The sequence below is a fragment of the Molothrus ater genome, chromosome 4 (assembly GCF_012460135.2).
Source record: "Molothrus ater isolate BHLD 08-10-18 breed brown headed cowbird chromosome 4, BPBGC_Mater_1.1, whole genome shotgun sequence".
NCBI lineage: Eukaryota > Metazoa > Chordata > Aves > Passeriformes > Icteridae > Molothrus > Molothrus ater.
The window spans coordinates 65,742,047-65,759,168 of NC_050481.2; the positions used below are offsets into that span (position 1 = coordinate 65,742,047).

The following is a 17,122-nucleotide window of genomic DNA, read 5'->3' on the forward strand; positions in this document are numbered from 1 at the left end:
TAAAGAAAAGCTGTCCCCTCCAGTTATACACTGTGTCTTTGCTGGATAGATCCCTCTCTCTCACCTTCCTCTGCAGTCCATCAACTGCCAGTAGCTTCCTGGTTGTAGTCCACCTGTCCATCACTAACAGGGTTCAGCTGTACTTACTGCAAGAAAGCCTTTTATTCCCCTTGGAAGTCTTCCTGCCTGTGTATTTACTGCCTGCATTTCTCACCTACCAGTCCAGAGCTGCACCTTGGCTAAAAATGTCCAAATTATCTTGGGCAAGAAGGAGCCCTCCCCTCCACACCTGAAGGCTGCAAGAAGAAGGCCAATACTTTTGTTGCCTATTCCCAAGTATTTAAAAACAGAAATCCAACACACCCTCTCAAAACTGGTGGCAACACAGTGATCCTAATAATATTATCATTATATTGCATAAATCACTACTGTCAGAGACCAGCAAGATTAGATATCTTTGCAGAAGCACAGAACAGTTACTGCCAAGCACTTCCCAGGGAACAGGTCCAACCATCCTTGATAATCATGTTCCTTAAGACAAAGGCTATAACTGGTCTGTCTGAGCAGTGTTGGGACCATTACAAAATCCACTGGAAATAAAGCTCAAATGCAATGTTAACATTATTCGATCTACACATGTATCCATATTTATCACATAAGCAAGAACCACTCCAAATGAGCTGTAATTTAAAATCAATAGCAATGCAAATGCAAATGTAAGAATGTGGTTAGGAGCAAAACAGGTAACAAGTACTTCCCACCTCTGCCTAGTATTTTTTTTTATTTTTATTTATTTAAGATGGTATGCAGACACAGACCTGGCTGGGCTGCTTGCTTCTCAAACTTCATCTTTTCTTCTCTGGCTCTGTCCTCTGCATTCACAGGAATCCCAGAGTCATCCCGAGGAATTATCTTTCCATGGAAAGGGCACTTGAGAAAGAAATGGGGGGAAAGAAAAAAATCTCACAGTTTTTGAATGAAAATGTTTACCTTTTATTCAACACAGCTTAAAGGTGGAAACTGGAATTGAGCAACAAAACTACACTTGAATCCCAGTCCTCTTTAGAAAGCATCAGAATCCCATAAACATAATGTGTTTAATATATTCAGAATGTCAAAGAAATAACCTCTTTTTGAAACAAATACACAATTTCAAGGGACCAGGTAGCACATCCTGTCCAGGCTGGAACTATGGCACCAATGATGCATCATATATTGTTGTTTATGCTATATCCCTGTCCCATTAAAAGTACTGAAGTGCATTCAGATCCTTCATACTCAGATAATACAGGAAGAACAGAAATACTAGAACAAAGTATTTAGGCAATTCTGCTCAGTAGTGCTCATAATTTGAGGCTGTGTAGAGTTTAGCTTTCATAAAACTTAATTTGTAAATAAAATTTCTTTGCCCCTCAAACATGTAAGTTTCTAGAAATAGTTAATAACAAATATTCCTCTGAGGAAAAATTTGAGTACCTGGCAGTAAGGCAAAGAACTATCTCTGCCTTACTGCCAGGTACTCACACATCACAGTAATAAATAACATCCAGATAACTTATGATGAATGCCAAAAAAATCGAGAGTTCTTTAAATGTTTACAGCTTCTTCACCAAAAGGATGTTTCCCTTACAAAGCACATACTAACAATGAACTCCTCCACCACAATGTTCTTCCACTCCCCTGAGCTATACTTACAATGTGAAATAAATTTTTATGGCTGTTTTAAGGAGACCTTCTCCATGCTGTAACTTGGTGCCTACCTTGATCCGATCTTGTCTTTCACACAGAGTTCCATCAGGCATGGGTGCTCGACATTTATGTTTCACTGGCTCAAACTTGCCAGCAAATGTTATATACCTGGTTTTTAACATTTCTGTTATTTCTTTATTTTCCACCTCTTCCTCTACTTCACTGGGTGCCCAAAATCGATGCTCAGAGGTAAATCTGCGAAAACAACAAATGGAAATAATTCACACACAAAATTGTAAGAAAATACATAGAGATGACTTTATCAACCTGTGCTAAACTCACATGTGAAAGGAAGGGAATTACTAGTGAATTAAAAACCCCTAGGAATCTACCAGTCTTTCTTATGGCTCCTGTATTATGAAGATATTTTTAAAATACCACCAAAGCCTGTCTAGTATTGATTTCCTGTTTAACCTGCTAAGCTATTACAAGTTTTAGCTTTAGTTCATGATCTGACATCTAGAGTCAGTTATCCAATTTCCAGATTCAGTGAATAACTTTGTAATTCTGTACTTAACATTCTTCATAACAAAATACTTCTATGATTAAGCACAGATCAAGGAGGAAACAGTTTGATCTTAACGAGGTTGATCTCATTCCTGATAGCTGGACTCCTGCAGCAGCAGAGAAGCAGAAGCTGGAATCAGAGGATTTTGCAATAAACTGAGACCATGGGAAAGAGCAAACAATCAGCTGAGCCTTATACAGATTCTTTCTTCCAGATTCTCCTACACAGTGTCCATAAATCTGAGAAATTAACAGGTGTTCCTCTAAGAAATTAAGCTAACCCATTAGAAAGCTATTTTAAAACTGGAGACCTTACCTACATTTACAGACAGACAGGCAAACAAAGATTTTCTCAACAGCATTCATATAATTTCATATTAATATTCACATTATTTCCACCCTAAGCTGCCAACAGTCTGTAGTGAAAAACAGGCAACCCCAGAGAGCAATTACTTGACTCATTTTAAATACTAATCTTAGGAGACAATGACTGTCCCTCTGATGGTAAATGTTTCTTTCTCTTAATCATGAAAAGAAATTAGGGTAACCAGCTTAAGCTTAGGTATCTGATTTTAAGATATCTGAAGTTAACAACAACAATCCCACCCCAAATTTAAGGAAATATGAAGAGGAAAAAAATACAGCTAAACTAAGGGAAAAAAATTGCAGCCTGAATGTCTGCTACTCATGACAAGCAAGATGAAGATACCTAGATAACAGATGTCTTGATAAGGACATAAAATTCCTAAAGGAACCCTACAATCCCTTTCTTCCACATAGTTCTTCGACCCAATCAGTTCCAGAGTTATTTGAGAGGATTTTCTCTGTCCATATCCAATTCCTCTCACTCACTAATATCCTTGGGTGTCATTCCTGCCTTGCTTTCTGTGGACTGCAGAGCCATCATACATGAACACTGGCTTCACTCATGACACCAGTCACAATCTGGCAAAGCACATAAACCAATACTTGAAAGAATTACTTTAAAGGGCCTGAAAAGTTTTGATTAATTTTATCTGACCAGGTTTTCAGCAGATGACAAGGGAAAAAAAAAAGTAGAGGAAAATATCTGACCATAGCAACCTACGACATATACAGCTGCTGGTTTTAATGCAATAGTTGAGCACTTAAACTATGTGAAGAGGTTAGAGCTAGGTAAAAAAGGAATTAAGGAAACTCTGCAACATCTCTGTCATTTGCCATCATCAGAAAAACGTTCAGCCAAATTCTTGTTAAACAGATTGATTCTATCTGTAATTTCTCCATCAAATACACTTCACCAGTGCCAGAGAAATACTAACCTGCCATAAAGTACAAATAATTTCTTCTGGTAAATTAGGGGATAAAGGCAAAAGAGTTCCAGTGTAAGCTAGTTCAACAATAAACACAGTAATGTACTTCCACAGTTTTTGGTTAAACAAAATATTTTTAATCACACACTACGGCAAAAAGTAGCAAAAAACCCCAAAAGCCCTGAGAGTCTTTCTAAAAAATAAACACTATTTCAGCCCAATGTTTGAACAGTACGGTATTTTAGCTCAGAAATTATGTGCCAAGATTATACAATAGAGAGTAAATAAAATAATGACATCAATTTCTTATTTGCTTATTTTAATGCAATGCTGAAAGCAAAACTGACTGGCAGCTCTATATCACTAACCTGCAGCCACTTGGAGGGGAAAGCATTCCTAAAAAAGGCACCATACAGGATTTTCACATGCATGACAATCTTACAGAATGTCTTATTAAATTCTAGTGTCCTTTGGTGGTCTGAACTCCCCTCCCCCTCTCAATTATCAAATTACAGTTACTTGAGAATGAAGAAGCATTTAACAGTTGTGCATGTCAACCCTTCCAGTTAGGAAATAATTCTATTTAATCATTTCACTGTCTCCCTTCCCCTAAATATGCACCCAACAAATGTCAAGAATATTAAATTATGTTTTGCCCTATGTATCATTGACCAGTATTTGGGAACTGAATTTTAAAGAGCCTGATTCCTACAAATATATTAATACATATTACTGTTTATTACAAGCATATAACTTATTTTCTCCCAACATGACTTAGAAGCAGGTGAGAGAACAAAGCAGTGGCAGTTCCCAAAGTTTTCTGCTTTCTTGTTCTAAGTTAAGCAACATTATAAATAGGCAGATACTTGTTTGAAAAAATGATGCATGTGACAAGTAAAACCTGTTTGTAAGATGGATCAGAAGAGGAACAGATAATCAACTAAAAGATGAAAAAGATCAACACCTCACATTTAGAGTGTTTCTAATCCAGACAAATAACAGAGGCTTTAATGGCAATGGCACAGCAACACATGAGGAGGAGGAGGAATAAAAGACAAGTAATGGTTAACTGAAATCTAAGAGAAACTTCTTGGAGAACTGCTGCACTCTTTCAATTAATTTATATCATCTTAATTTCTAATCTGACAGCTTATAAAAACATTGTTTAAATATAAATTCTAACCCCCAGATGCTTACAGAGATCCCGAAGCAAGTGCAAAAATGGCTAATTCAAACACCCTAGTCACAGTCAGTGCTGCACCAGCTATTTCACTCTGTTCCTAAGAGTAAGCAGATTTAATTCAAGGAGGAGAGTAGATGAGTCTGGAAGATCCATGCTGTCCAAAACAAGTCTGTTAAGCTGACATAGCAGATTCTACACAATTCAACACTGTGCAGCATGCACTACCTTCTGCCCCCCCTCAAAAAACCCAACAAAACTTCTTTAAAAATCTTCCTGGTGGCTACATTCTCACTGTTAAAATCTTAATTGATTGTAAATGCTGTGATTAAGTAAGTGCACTGCTAAATGAAATGGAAACACTTTTCCCCTTCAGATTTTAAAAACTCAGATTCCATACACATCCCATATATTTTGTCTATTTTTCAGTTTGCTTTCTTCCCCTAAGAATCTTACAGAGCCAGTATGAGTGCATAGAGAAATGCTGAAGGAGTTGACTGATAACTACCTTAATTTTTCAATAAGTCTATTTTATGCCTGGGGTCAATGGTATTGTGTGTGCAGTTACTTAAATTATCTTTAGTTAGATTGGCACATCTGTAGTTATAGACTGTATGGTTCAGAAGTGTGCCCTCTATTTTATTGGGAAGCATAAAAATAAAACAGTAGAGCACGAGGCAGACAGGCAGTGAAATATGCTTCTGATTTCACTTATGACTTGAATAACTCATTTGCAATGTAAAATAAGGTCTTACTACCTTTTTGGCATTATCACAGACAAATGCTTCTTAAAGCCCTGCTGAAAATCTCTTCATAGGCTTTGAAGAACCCACACCACAGGAGATGGAATCCAAAGCCTGGAGTGACTGTGGTAAAGCACTTTTATGCACCAAATTGCACCAGTTTACAGTAATTTAACAGATATTCAGAATTTTACAAATTCAGGTGCAGGGGCAAAGATTTCCTCTTGTTCCTTTCTGCCAACAGTTTTAGCACTGTGATTACAGGCTGGGTTTTTTCTGTTTTGGTAAGAAAACAAACTAAGTTAAAGTAATACTGCTAAGAATATAATAGCTTAATTTGCAACCCATCCAGTCAGTGATTTTTTGCCCTTTTCAAGTCAGGTATGGTACACACTGATACCAAAGTTCTGGTGGACTTAAACGAAATTTATACGTAGAGGGAGGACTTTGCAACCCAACTTTCATTTAAAAACAGTAAAAAGGGCTTAAAAACTGACTGCTAGAAATAAATTCTGATGTGTACCTACCACCTCTTCTCCCCAGCAGTGCTAAAGCTTTCCCTAAGTCAGCAGTGCTTCATGAAACAGAAAACCTGCCAGACAGCAATGGAAAGTGAAAGATCCAAATCCAAATCCTGTAACTGCCACCTTTCTGTTGCATGACTGAGTAAGCCCAGCATTTTCCTCAGTTACCAAGAAAAACACTTCCCCAGCCTTTCTCCTACCTTGCCTGCTACTTATTTAGATCCTAAAGTCTCCAGCTCAGGGAATGTCTATCACACACTTGGCAGAGCCCTTTGCATAATGAGGTACCAGCTCAAATTGGAGTAACTGATGCCATGCTGCAAACATAAAAAGAGCAGAAAACAGAAGTGCTTTGAAGCATCAAAGGATATTTAATTAGTATCACATCTTCTCAAAACAAATAACATTTAAAGGTAGAATTTCTGACTTTGTTTATGGGTCCTACAACACAAGGTAAAGAAGAAAAGTAATTATCAAAAGAAATAGCAGTCACCCCATTGCATGACCTCTGAGTACAAGTAAATCTATCTATTTGTTTAATTTGTCTTAAAAGAAAAAGAGCATTACTTGAGAATCTTCCCAGCACTTGGCTGATCCTCTTCCCAGTAGTGAAGATCTAATCCAAAAGGCATGAGGGGAGCTTTAGCTCTTTCTTCTAATTTTCTTCTTTTACTGTCAGGATCTTCCAAGTTTGATGTCTCAGAAGTTGCAGATTCACTGGAGAAAATTGATGAGAAGTCAATACAGAACACCAATGACCACAACAACTTTTTTTTCTTTTGTTTGTTTTGTTTTCATTAGATTTTTTTAGACCAACACCAATATTACCTTACATGTACTATTACAACTACTTTTCAAGGTTGTCCCTTTTTTTTTTAAAGGAAGACCATATGACACAACACCACACACTCTGCAGCTCACTGCATGTTCAGCTAGGGCTGGTTAACACACATCACACTATGGAGGCAGAAACCCAGAGATCTGATGGGGGCAGCAGTGGATCAAGCATGCTGCACTCCCACAGGAGCCACAGATGTGGTACTGGAAATCTCACATCAATTCCAGTTTGCTAAGTTTTGGGGGCTTTCCTGGCCCATGCAGAAGGGTCTTTCCAGGAACATGTCACTAAACAGATGACCCCAGCCTTGTACTCAAATCACAGCCAAATACTAGGCAAGGCTGGAGTATCACCAAACTTTGAGCAGGATTGATAACAAATATGTCTTTGGAAGCAATGTAACATCTCCAGGCAGCACTGACAGCCTAAGTCACTGGGAACAAAGAGATGTTGAAACTATTTGCTAACTGAACATTAGGATACACTCTATTCAGCTGCAAACAAAATTTACCCAAATAAATGGGGTGGAGGGTGTTGGTAGCAAAGAAGGGAACAGTGTATTTTCATAAAGGCCATTTACACCAAATAAGATCTATATTAACTGAGCAGTAAAAGGTTCCTTAAAATCCTGGTGCAATCACCAACAAAATCCCAAACATTAAGTAATGAATGTAACTTCAAAACGAGATCAAGTCAGCCTTGTCAGCTTTCCTGGTTCACAAATGCTTTTCTGTGTGCTGTCATGACTAATAAACACAAGAGCAAGAGGTTTGTACAGGAATTAAAGCAAAGATGACCTGGCATGAGGAGATGGTAGCTTTGGGAGTTTGTCTCTGAGGAGTTTCAGGGTGGCAGCTGCACAGGTTGGATCAAGCTCATCCTCGTTCCCTTTGAGCCGAGTGTGGGAGCTCTGCAGAGCTGCTCCTGTTGATGCCTTTGCCACTGGGGCTTTTGGAGGTGACTGAGGTTCAAGCCCTGCAAAAAAACCTTGATGTTTAGGAGTGGTTCACTTCTCCCACCCTCACAGTCCACCCAAACAGCCCAGGGTGCTGACTACATCTTCCTGCTTTCAGTTTGTATTAGACATCATTCCCACTCACAGTGAAACAGAATTATTTAGTGAAACAGAATTATTTAGAGCACATTTGTCTTCCACAGATACTAAACCACACAATTTGCCAGAAGAAAATATCTAAGTGCTGGCAGAAGAAGGAAGTACACCCAGAGCTGCTCCCTTACTCACTCCTGCCCAACCACACACTAACAAAAGCTATGAACACTACATTCTCAAAGTCAACAAGCCTTTAAAGAACATTATAAAAAAAACAAACCAAAAACCCATCCAAAAACATTTAAAGGTCCAATCTCTGCACTAGAAAACAGTCTGCAGAAGGACCAGGAATAAAGGAAGTTATAATTAAATATAATAGGATGGATTTAAGCACATATCTAAGTTAAATAGCAGAAGAAATTATTTCATTACATTTATTAAGCTGTGGACTTGCTGTTCAAGAGGGAGAATGGTGCCCCCACAAAAATGTGCTTTTAAACAGCACTTCAGTGAAATAATAATGCAGGAATTTTCAATTTATGTCTCTGGAAAGGTGGCAGGGCAGGGCTCTGTCTCAGTTCACATCACAGGCCAGAAAGGGAAAATGCCTTTCTCAGGTGCTTTTATCAAAGTGAAACAGAATTAACCAAAACCATTACTGCAACCACACTTTAGAATCATCAGAAGAAGAGAAGTAAACTTCCTTTAATGACAGAAACAGTCACAAACAGGGCCTTTGGCCCTTCTCAGTTAACCTGGTTAAGAATATGTCATAAACTATCTGTAATGCAGAATTGCTCAGACTATATTTAGCATTTAAACTTCTTTTTTTTTTTCCTTTTTTTTAAGGACCCTTTCTGAAAAGCATTATTTAAAGCAAGTGGTTTGAGAGCACTTGTACTATTTACAAATAGTAAAAAAAAAAGTCAAAAGATAGCAGGTTTGTGTCACTCACCATACCTCTCATCTTCAGAGAAAATACTTGCTATGTAGTAAAAGTTCTCAGAAAACCCTATTTTTTCTATTTCTTTTCCTATGGTGTTTACAGGAAGCATGACTGCTTGTTCACAACACTGGTTTGGCTGAGGAGGAGGGGAACAGCAGAGACAAGCACTCAGCAACAGACAGGAAAGGCAAGAGAGATAAATGGACAATGTGACATTTAGACAGATAAAAATCACATCTGGAAGATCAATATAGGAATTCTTAAGAGTTACAAGAGCAAAATATTTTCTCATTGATTTCTTATTTTAAACTATTAACAGAAAAATAGCTAAAAATAGATAACACTAAGACATCAGTAACATCACCTCCACTGTGGAATTTTTAAAAAGTATTTATGTATGAAAGTAGGTTTTGCTAACAAGATAAAGACAAGAGTGACCAGGCAGACAGCCCCAGCTGAATGGTGTCCAATGTCAGGGTGGGGTTGCTTTGTTTTGGTTTTAAAGCATAGATGGGATTAAGTGCAGTTTTAAAAGTAATATTCCTCTCCAGAATTCTGCTGTTGTGTGTGGTTTGTTTAACAAGTACAGTACCTGGGTTCAAATTGTGCCAATAGCAGCTTTGAGAAAGAATCATGAAAGTGTTTAAATCCCCCTTTTTGTTTAAATTGACCAAATGGCACCTATTGCCTGAAGCAATAAAGAAGCCCATGTTCACAAGATAAATCTATAGCAGGAAAGAGAGAGGCTGGGGTTTCAGCTGAAGTTAGGCTGCTGAATGCTGACATTATTGATTTCAGCTAGTTCAGCTGGCCTTGTAATTAAAATGTAAATTTGAGAAAGAGATTATGTCCTGACAGAAATGGTGGGATTAGGGGGAGATAAAAGCCCCTCAGTGAAAATTCAGAGAAAAAGCAAGCCCAGGTTTCCTCAGCTGTGTGGATTTAGACAAAATCAAGCTACTTCAGATTCACTGAAGTTTAATTGAAAAAACAGAGATAGAATATAAACAAGTATTATGGACTTCACCTTTCCTGAAAAAAAATTAATAATTTCTGCTCCCCATTTGTTGAATCTTAGTCAAGGCAAGTGGATGTGATTTATAATAGTACAGACACTGTCCTAGATTGTAAGGACAATTCAGCAGTTCAGGTCCAATATTTCCCCTCTCACTCCACTGTGCTCACAATGAAAATGCCTGCTGGTATTTGACTCAGGAAGCACAATAAGCTTTGGACTTTTCAAAGCTTACCAGTGCCTTTGAACGTAGCTATGCTCATTTATGTGAAATCTTGGAATCCTTTCAAAATTCAAATTAAAGAAAAAAGATAACTCTTTTTAAGAGTAGTTAAGAAGAGTTCACTAACATTACATAAACACTTTGGCTTACTGGAATTACAGAATATGTTGATATAATGTTACCTCTTATTAATTAACCCTACTTATTACTGCTTTACAATCATAGCTAAGAACCAGAAAAACACAAATATACAGCATTTATATCAAGCCCTTTCTATACCTTACACCCTCACCTTTTAAGCTTCTTCCTTCTGATTTTGCATCCCTTGGTCATTGCATAGATCCTCTGAGGGATACTGCTGTGGCAAACTACTTGAAAGTGTGCCAATATCTTGTGCAGTGAGTATTAATTTCCAACAACTTTAGCAGAAATCAAGTGTATCTGTTAGATTTTCTGGGAAATTTTTATTTACATAGAAGAAAACCTCTCCTGAGAATGAGGAAAATTTCCATGACCAGCAGATCAAGATGCATCAGAAGTATCTACAGTCAATAGTTCTACATGGCTGTTGAAGTATTTTGTTGGAAGGGATAATCATGTTTTTTCATAATTGTGAAAAGATGATCTTTATTCCAAATACTGCATTACAAACAGTTTTACTCATTTATTGTCCTAAGTGTGGTTAGGTCTCTCTAGGTTCAAGCTGTGCTAAAGGAGGTTGAGGTTGGATATCAGGAAAAGTTTCTTCACTGAAAAGAGCAGTTAAACACTGGAAGAGGCTCCCTGGGAAGTACTGGAGTCACCATCCCTGAAGCATTCAAAAAGGTGAGTAGATGTGGCAACTTTGCAGTTTAGTGGGCATGGCAGTACTCAGTCATAGGCTGGATTTGATGATTTTAGAGGTGTTTTCAAATCTTAAAGATGATTCTGTGATTCCATACAGGACTTGTGTTTGTGCATATACAGGTATATCAAAACACACTAATATAAAGAGGCAATCTCATTTGTAAATGTATAATTAAATACTTCTAGAGGTTTATATCCTAAGAGAAATGGAGACCACACATGCATTTGATTACAGAAATTCTGGTCTGGGGTTTTAACTTCAATGCTGAATAGCTGTTTTCAATACACTTATGATAAATCAACACATGCTATTTACCTCATGTAACAACTACATCTTTTCTACTGAATTCTGTGTTAAAGGATTTATAGTATTATTAATAGAAAACTTTTTCTAGATACTAGACTTGTCAGGCTGAGAAACACAACTGTGTTACCTGCTTTTTCCAAATTTAGGAAAAGAAACCTGAATTTCAAAGAGGTAAATAACTAATTCTGCCTAACATTCCCCCTGTAAAACCTGATATGCTTTTTCTCCTTAGAGAAGTCAGGTAAAAGCCTCATTTAGCTTAGACAGTGTAATTGAAAGTCTCAAACCCAGCCCCTGACAATGGTGCTTTACACACGCTGGAGTTTGCATGTTTGTTTCTGCTGAGGTCTCCACTGAGCTGTTTCTCCACATAAAACTGCTCTCCACATCCTTCACAACATGCAGGGACAATTCCTTCAGAAGTTCCTGAGGTATGAAGACCAGATAAATCAAACCTGACTGAAAAGCTGGACCCAGACAAACTGAGAACTCACTGCAGTAAGGAAGGAAAATGCTTAGGTATAATTTTTAATTTCCATCTAGCCAGCACAGGGGGTGTCTATTCAAGGATTCAACAGCAGCTACTTAATACACAGAAAAGTATGACTGAGATGCCATCAGATTAGGAAAGGCAGTTTGGGGACATCTAACCCACATCACATTGTGAGGAAAAGAGGGAAGAATTTCAGAAATGGATAGAAGTAACTCTTGGGAACTGTAGCTTTGATTCCCATATGAAAGAAATCTCAAGCAGACTCCAAGATGCAATGTGAACCTGTAAAATAGCTATCAGAGAGCTAAAAACATTCAGCTTAAGGCTCAAATACAAGAGAAGTAATCTTATTAACCAGAGTAGAAATAAAGGTTTGTGACTGCACAGTCATTCCTCATATAATTTTGGATAAAGATGAAACTTGGAAAACCAGTAGACTGCTTCCATGCTAATAGTCCCAAGTCAGATGGGTTCCTCTATCACCTCCTGTAAAACAGCAATAGGACTCCCCTGTTCTGAAGCATTATTGCATGGGTAAGTAATGCTTGCAATGAGACACAGACAAGAACTGCCAACTAAAGGGGGTGCTTTGGACTACAGCTGAGAATTGCTCCATTTTTATGTGGGAAAGCACATCCCTCAAAAGAGATCATTTCCCATGTGGGTCAGAGCACAGCTGCAAGCCAGGCCAAGACCACCAAGGGCAGGAAGGAAACTCTCATCCTTTGGGATCAGCCAAAAATTCTATTCTATGGGATAAGAACAACATCAGGGGCTGCACAGCTCCATCCCCTACCTCATCCACCCTAAGGCTTTATACCAATGGAACCAACAACTGAGCAGCAAAGGCTGGAATGTGGAAAATCTCCTGTAGAAAGAAGATTTTATTTCCCCTTGAAGTTTTCCTTTAAATGAATAATGGCTCAATTTTCCAGGGCTGAGCAATGCCAGCCATACAAGGGCAGGTCACTCATCAGTGCTATCAGCAACATCAGTGCCCAGTGGTGAGATCTGAGCAACCATATGAAAATTATTTCCAGTGGTGTTTCTTTTTCAGCCAAATATTCCTCTTTAGCACCACAGTGTATTTTAAATGACCCTGTGGTCCCACAGGAGAGCTGGCCTCTTGTCAGCTGCAGACATCAGATGCAAGTGTAAATAAGGATTATACAAATGGGAGGTCATTAAAATTCTGGTAATGCTAATTTGGCATGACACCTCTAATGGGTTATATCTTCACACTTCAATTATCTAATCACCTAAATTCTTTTAACAAATTTACATTTCATTTTATACATCAAGATTCAAATTGACTTCTTCAATTCTACCTCCACCCAAACTGCACCCAATTTCTATATTTAATATCATCACCAATTTTGAGACTATAGTTATTAACCACATAAACACACAGATAATACAACTGCATGTGTCTATATACTTATGCACAGAACTTGTCCTTCTAAACAAATTTTCATTTTTAACAAGTTTTTCAGTTCTCAGGAGAAACACAAAATTTACCTTGTTGGTAGGATACATCTTTGTGAGAGAAGTGAAAGGAAATAAAGTGACATTTAAATCAATAATTTACATGTCACATTTCAATCCATTTCCACAGTCATGTTTTACAGCTTTGTTTTCTGGTTTACTGTATCAAGTTAATTTGGCTTGTTCAGGAAAAGTAACAACAAAAGGAAAAGTAGCTTTTAGCCATTCACACTTTCCACATAACACTGGGATTTTATTTTATGTGGGAGGTTTAATGTTCTAGTTAGAACATTCCACTCATCCAGACTTTCATTTTCTAAGCTGTGATTTTCAGGAATTCTGATTTATTTTCAGAACTGGGAACATACATAATAGCTTTAAATGGCAGTAAGTAAAGCTGAATGTATTCAGAAGCATCAGGAATGATTAATTTCTTTCAAAATGTTATTTTTTAATAAACCTATCAGATAAAGAACATCCAAGTGTGACCATTAGCTCCTACATAACCACAGGTATACAAAATGAGAGGTTTTTGTTTTCTGATTGATTGACTTCTTCACTATAATGTATTTTCCTACCAGCAATAGTTTAAATACAAATTGGGAATTTCTTAATCCATTTTGATTTTTAAAATATCCCTGAGGAGATAGCAGGGTTCTTCTTTTATCCTTCCCTATAAAAAGGAATTCAAATAGCAGCCAAGTATTGTGTTAGTGTGATACAGGGTGGTAAGATGCTTTATTTTTCAGAAATATGTGTCCATGAGGAAGATGGGATAAAAGGGAAGAGGTGAATACATTTCACTTCCAGTGGAAACTGGCAAGTACAAACAGAATTTTGCATGTTAGAATTACTTAGGCTGCCGCAAAAGAGATGAAAAATGAGTTCCAGGTGGTAGCTGCAGCCTGACTTTTATGAGGTAAACTGCAGAATTGGGAAAAATAAGCATCAACATTGAAAAAGCAACAGCAACAGCACCAGTCTTACACAAATACTCATGGAAAAATGCAGGAGCAAGACACTGCTCACAGGTTTTTTAACTTAAAGCTTTCTGATGGCAGCTACCCTTCTCCACAATGTACTGAAACCTTGGGAATCCTCAAATATACTGAGTTACACAGAAATAAAGCTGCAGATTTACTAAGCAAGAGGTACAAAGGACAAGGAGCAATGCACTGAAGTCGAATTAAGATGAACTTTCTTCAGTAACACCACCCTCAATTTCACAAGAACACAAGTAAGCATAACTTCATTTAAAAATTATCTACTTTTACTAAGAACACAAAATTATAGTTTGTCACCTGGTACGTGCTCTGTGGCTGTAATTCTGCACTTGAAGGCTGAGCTGCATTTAACATCTTCTGACATCAATACCTAAACAAAAAGAGCCACCCTGCAGAGCTCTAAGTTGGCCATTCTATGGGAGGAAGTAACTGTGCATATCCAGCTGCTATTAATGCAGGTGATGGAACAGCCCCTTATCCCAGCTCACCAGACTGGCACCAGCACTTGTATGTGACATTCAGGCTCATTGCCAACCTCACTTTGCAATCCCTTCACTCCCAGTGTGTGCTCTGCACACCTACAAGTACACAGGGTGCTGCTCCTGGCTCTGAGCTCCTGAGGAAGATGATGGAATGGAATAAGCTGTGGAAGATGATGTGTGCTCTGCACAACTAAAAGCACACAGGGTGCTGCTCCTGGCTCTGAGCTCCTGAGGAAGATGATGGAATGGAATAAACTGTGGAAGATGATGTGTGCTCTGCACACCTACAAGCACACAGGGTGCTGCTCCTGGCTCTGAGCTCCTGAGGAAGATGATGGAATGGAATAAGCTGCTCGTCTCAGTTGCTCCTGCTCCTAGAAGTATTTGTTTATGCAGAGCCAATCACTGCTCTGGTGTCCATGTAATGACTTCCTCAGAGCAGGCAGAGATTACCCACACTGCTGATCACTTGATTACTTCAGCATGGCTGTTTATTTACCTTGGTGCAGCAGTGACACGCAGGGATAAAGCTTGTCACAGCTGGGCAAACTCACCATATTCCTTCCGCAGGTGGTCTGGAATGTGGGGCTCATAACCTTCCTTCTCAGGGACCTCCACAAACTCATCTTCATCCTCATCCTCATCATCTGAGGCTTTCATCTACAGAGATATTTTTGTTGGGGTTATTTTCTCTTTATTTTCATGTGAAGACTGTTTTTCATTTCCTTTCACGCTGAAAATATTTTGCAAACATCCTGATAGCCCTACTGAGACTTCTCTATGTCAAAAGTATTTCCCTAATTATGTATTTAATCTTGATCTAAGATTAGGTCTTTGCTTAACATTTTATCTCTAAAGCCATTCTCTATCCTAAGGGCTTCTTTAAAGCCCCTTTTATCCATTAGAACACATGCAGTTGGGGAAGTCTGAGAAAGTGTGAAGCTATAAAATAAGACCAAAAAATCTTAAAATAACATCAAGATTTTGACTTAAAGAGCAAATTACAGTCTTAACTCTTCTCATTTTGATGATTTTACTCATTTACTAGCACTCAAGTAATCTGTGGCATGTTAAATGGTATCACAAATTGTTTAAGAGCTCAAAACCAGAGCAGGCAAACAGGAGGAGAAGCCAAAGAATGGGTAAGCTAATAGTGACTCAAATAAGAATATTCAGATCTGTATACTACATGGTACAGTGTGTTTTTTCACAACAGCACTAAGAATAATTTCATACACTCATTCCTTAACTGATTTGGTACATCCCAACCATTTATACCACCAGACAGCACACACTGCTCTGATAAAGACCAACAAAACAAGATTTTCTTAAATGTGCACTTGGTCTGTCTTGCAATCTCATGGAAATTGAGGATCTATGAGTAGGTAAAAAAAAAAAAAAAAGGAGTTCCAACTAACCAGTGTAATTAATCCATCTAAGTGGCTTCCTATGTATAGTTTTAGCTAGCAACTGCTGTGTATGTGCCATCAAATCTATACTTTTTCTAAGCTTGTTCCATACCTGAAAATGACTTCTATTTCTAAACTGCACATAAGCTAAAAGAATCTGTGTCACCAGACATGGCCTGTACCATCAGAGCTTTAAAAAAGCAAATGCCAACTAGCCCAAAAAGGCAACAATGATGGAGGCTTAAAGCAACTTTAAGCTTTATTTCCTTTGCCCATGTTCAGAGTCACCTCATTCCCAACAACATAATTAGCACTTTATTATTGTAAGTTTGCCACGTGCTTTTACAAGAAAATAGTAAAAGGTATCCACTAAATCCAACCTTAGCACAGGCTATCACTTCTTCCACTTCATTGCAGCAACCCAATTGACAAGGAATAGCATAATTGTCACTATTTTCAGCTGTGTTCTTTACTTCTATTAGTGCACCTGGATTCTGTTAATATTCATACCAACCACTCATTGTTACAAGCACCAGAGGATACTGCAGGTTTTGCCTGCAGCAGAATTTTCCCAATCTAATTCACTACTCTAATCTTGTGTCACAGCTGAGTTCCTTTAAATCATACATATACTCTAAAGCAAAAAATCTAGCAGCTAACCTTGGTTTATCAAATGTGGTTAAAAATTAAAATAAATAATAACTTAAAAAACCCCAGTATTTCTTTTTGGCCACAATTAATTGTAAGTGGGACTGCATTAATTTCTAATAAAGAATGTTAATGGCTATTAATACAAAAATATACATTAACACATAATGAATGGATGGTACAAGTTAGAAGTAAAATTCTACAAGCAGGACATCAGCAAAATTTTCATGTTCAGGTTCCATTTCTTACCTAGCTATAAAAAAAAGATTTCACCAAGATAAAATTTGTCATAGATGATCTCAGTCTGCAACTTTGTGTCATAATGTACAAACTGACTAACTTTCATATCATAAAAAGGGAAAGTAAATTCAGTGTATTCT

The 17,122-nt window shown here is 37.8% G+C and overlaps 1 protein-coding gene across 2 annotated transcripts in view; it reads right to left on the reverse strand.

Moving 5' to 3' along the window:
• UVSSA (UV stimulated scaffold protein A) overlaps positions 1–17,122 on the reverse strand; it is a 46,117-nt gene that overhangs the window by 10,504 nt on the left and 18,491 nt on the right. For both annotated transcript variants that reach the window (XM_036382751.2, XM_054514736.1), the window contains 5 exons: positions 15,240–15,345; positions 7,631–7,808; positions 6,563–6,712; positions 1,761–1,944; positions 819–930 (listed from right to left, as the gene is read on the reverse strand). In XM_036382751.2, the coding sequence (XP_036238644.1) occupies positions 819–930; positions 1,761–1,944; positions 6,563–6,712; positions 7,631–7,808; positions 15,240–15,345 (730 nt within the window). The remainder of the gene's footprint in view (positions 1–818; positions 931–1,760; positions 1,945–6,562; positions 6,713–7,630; positions 7,809–15,239; positions 15,346–17,122) is intronic.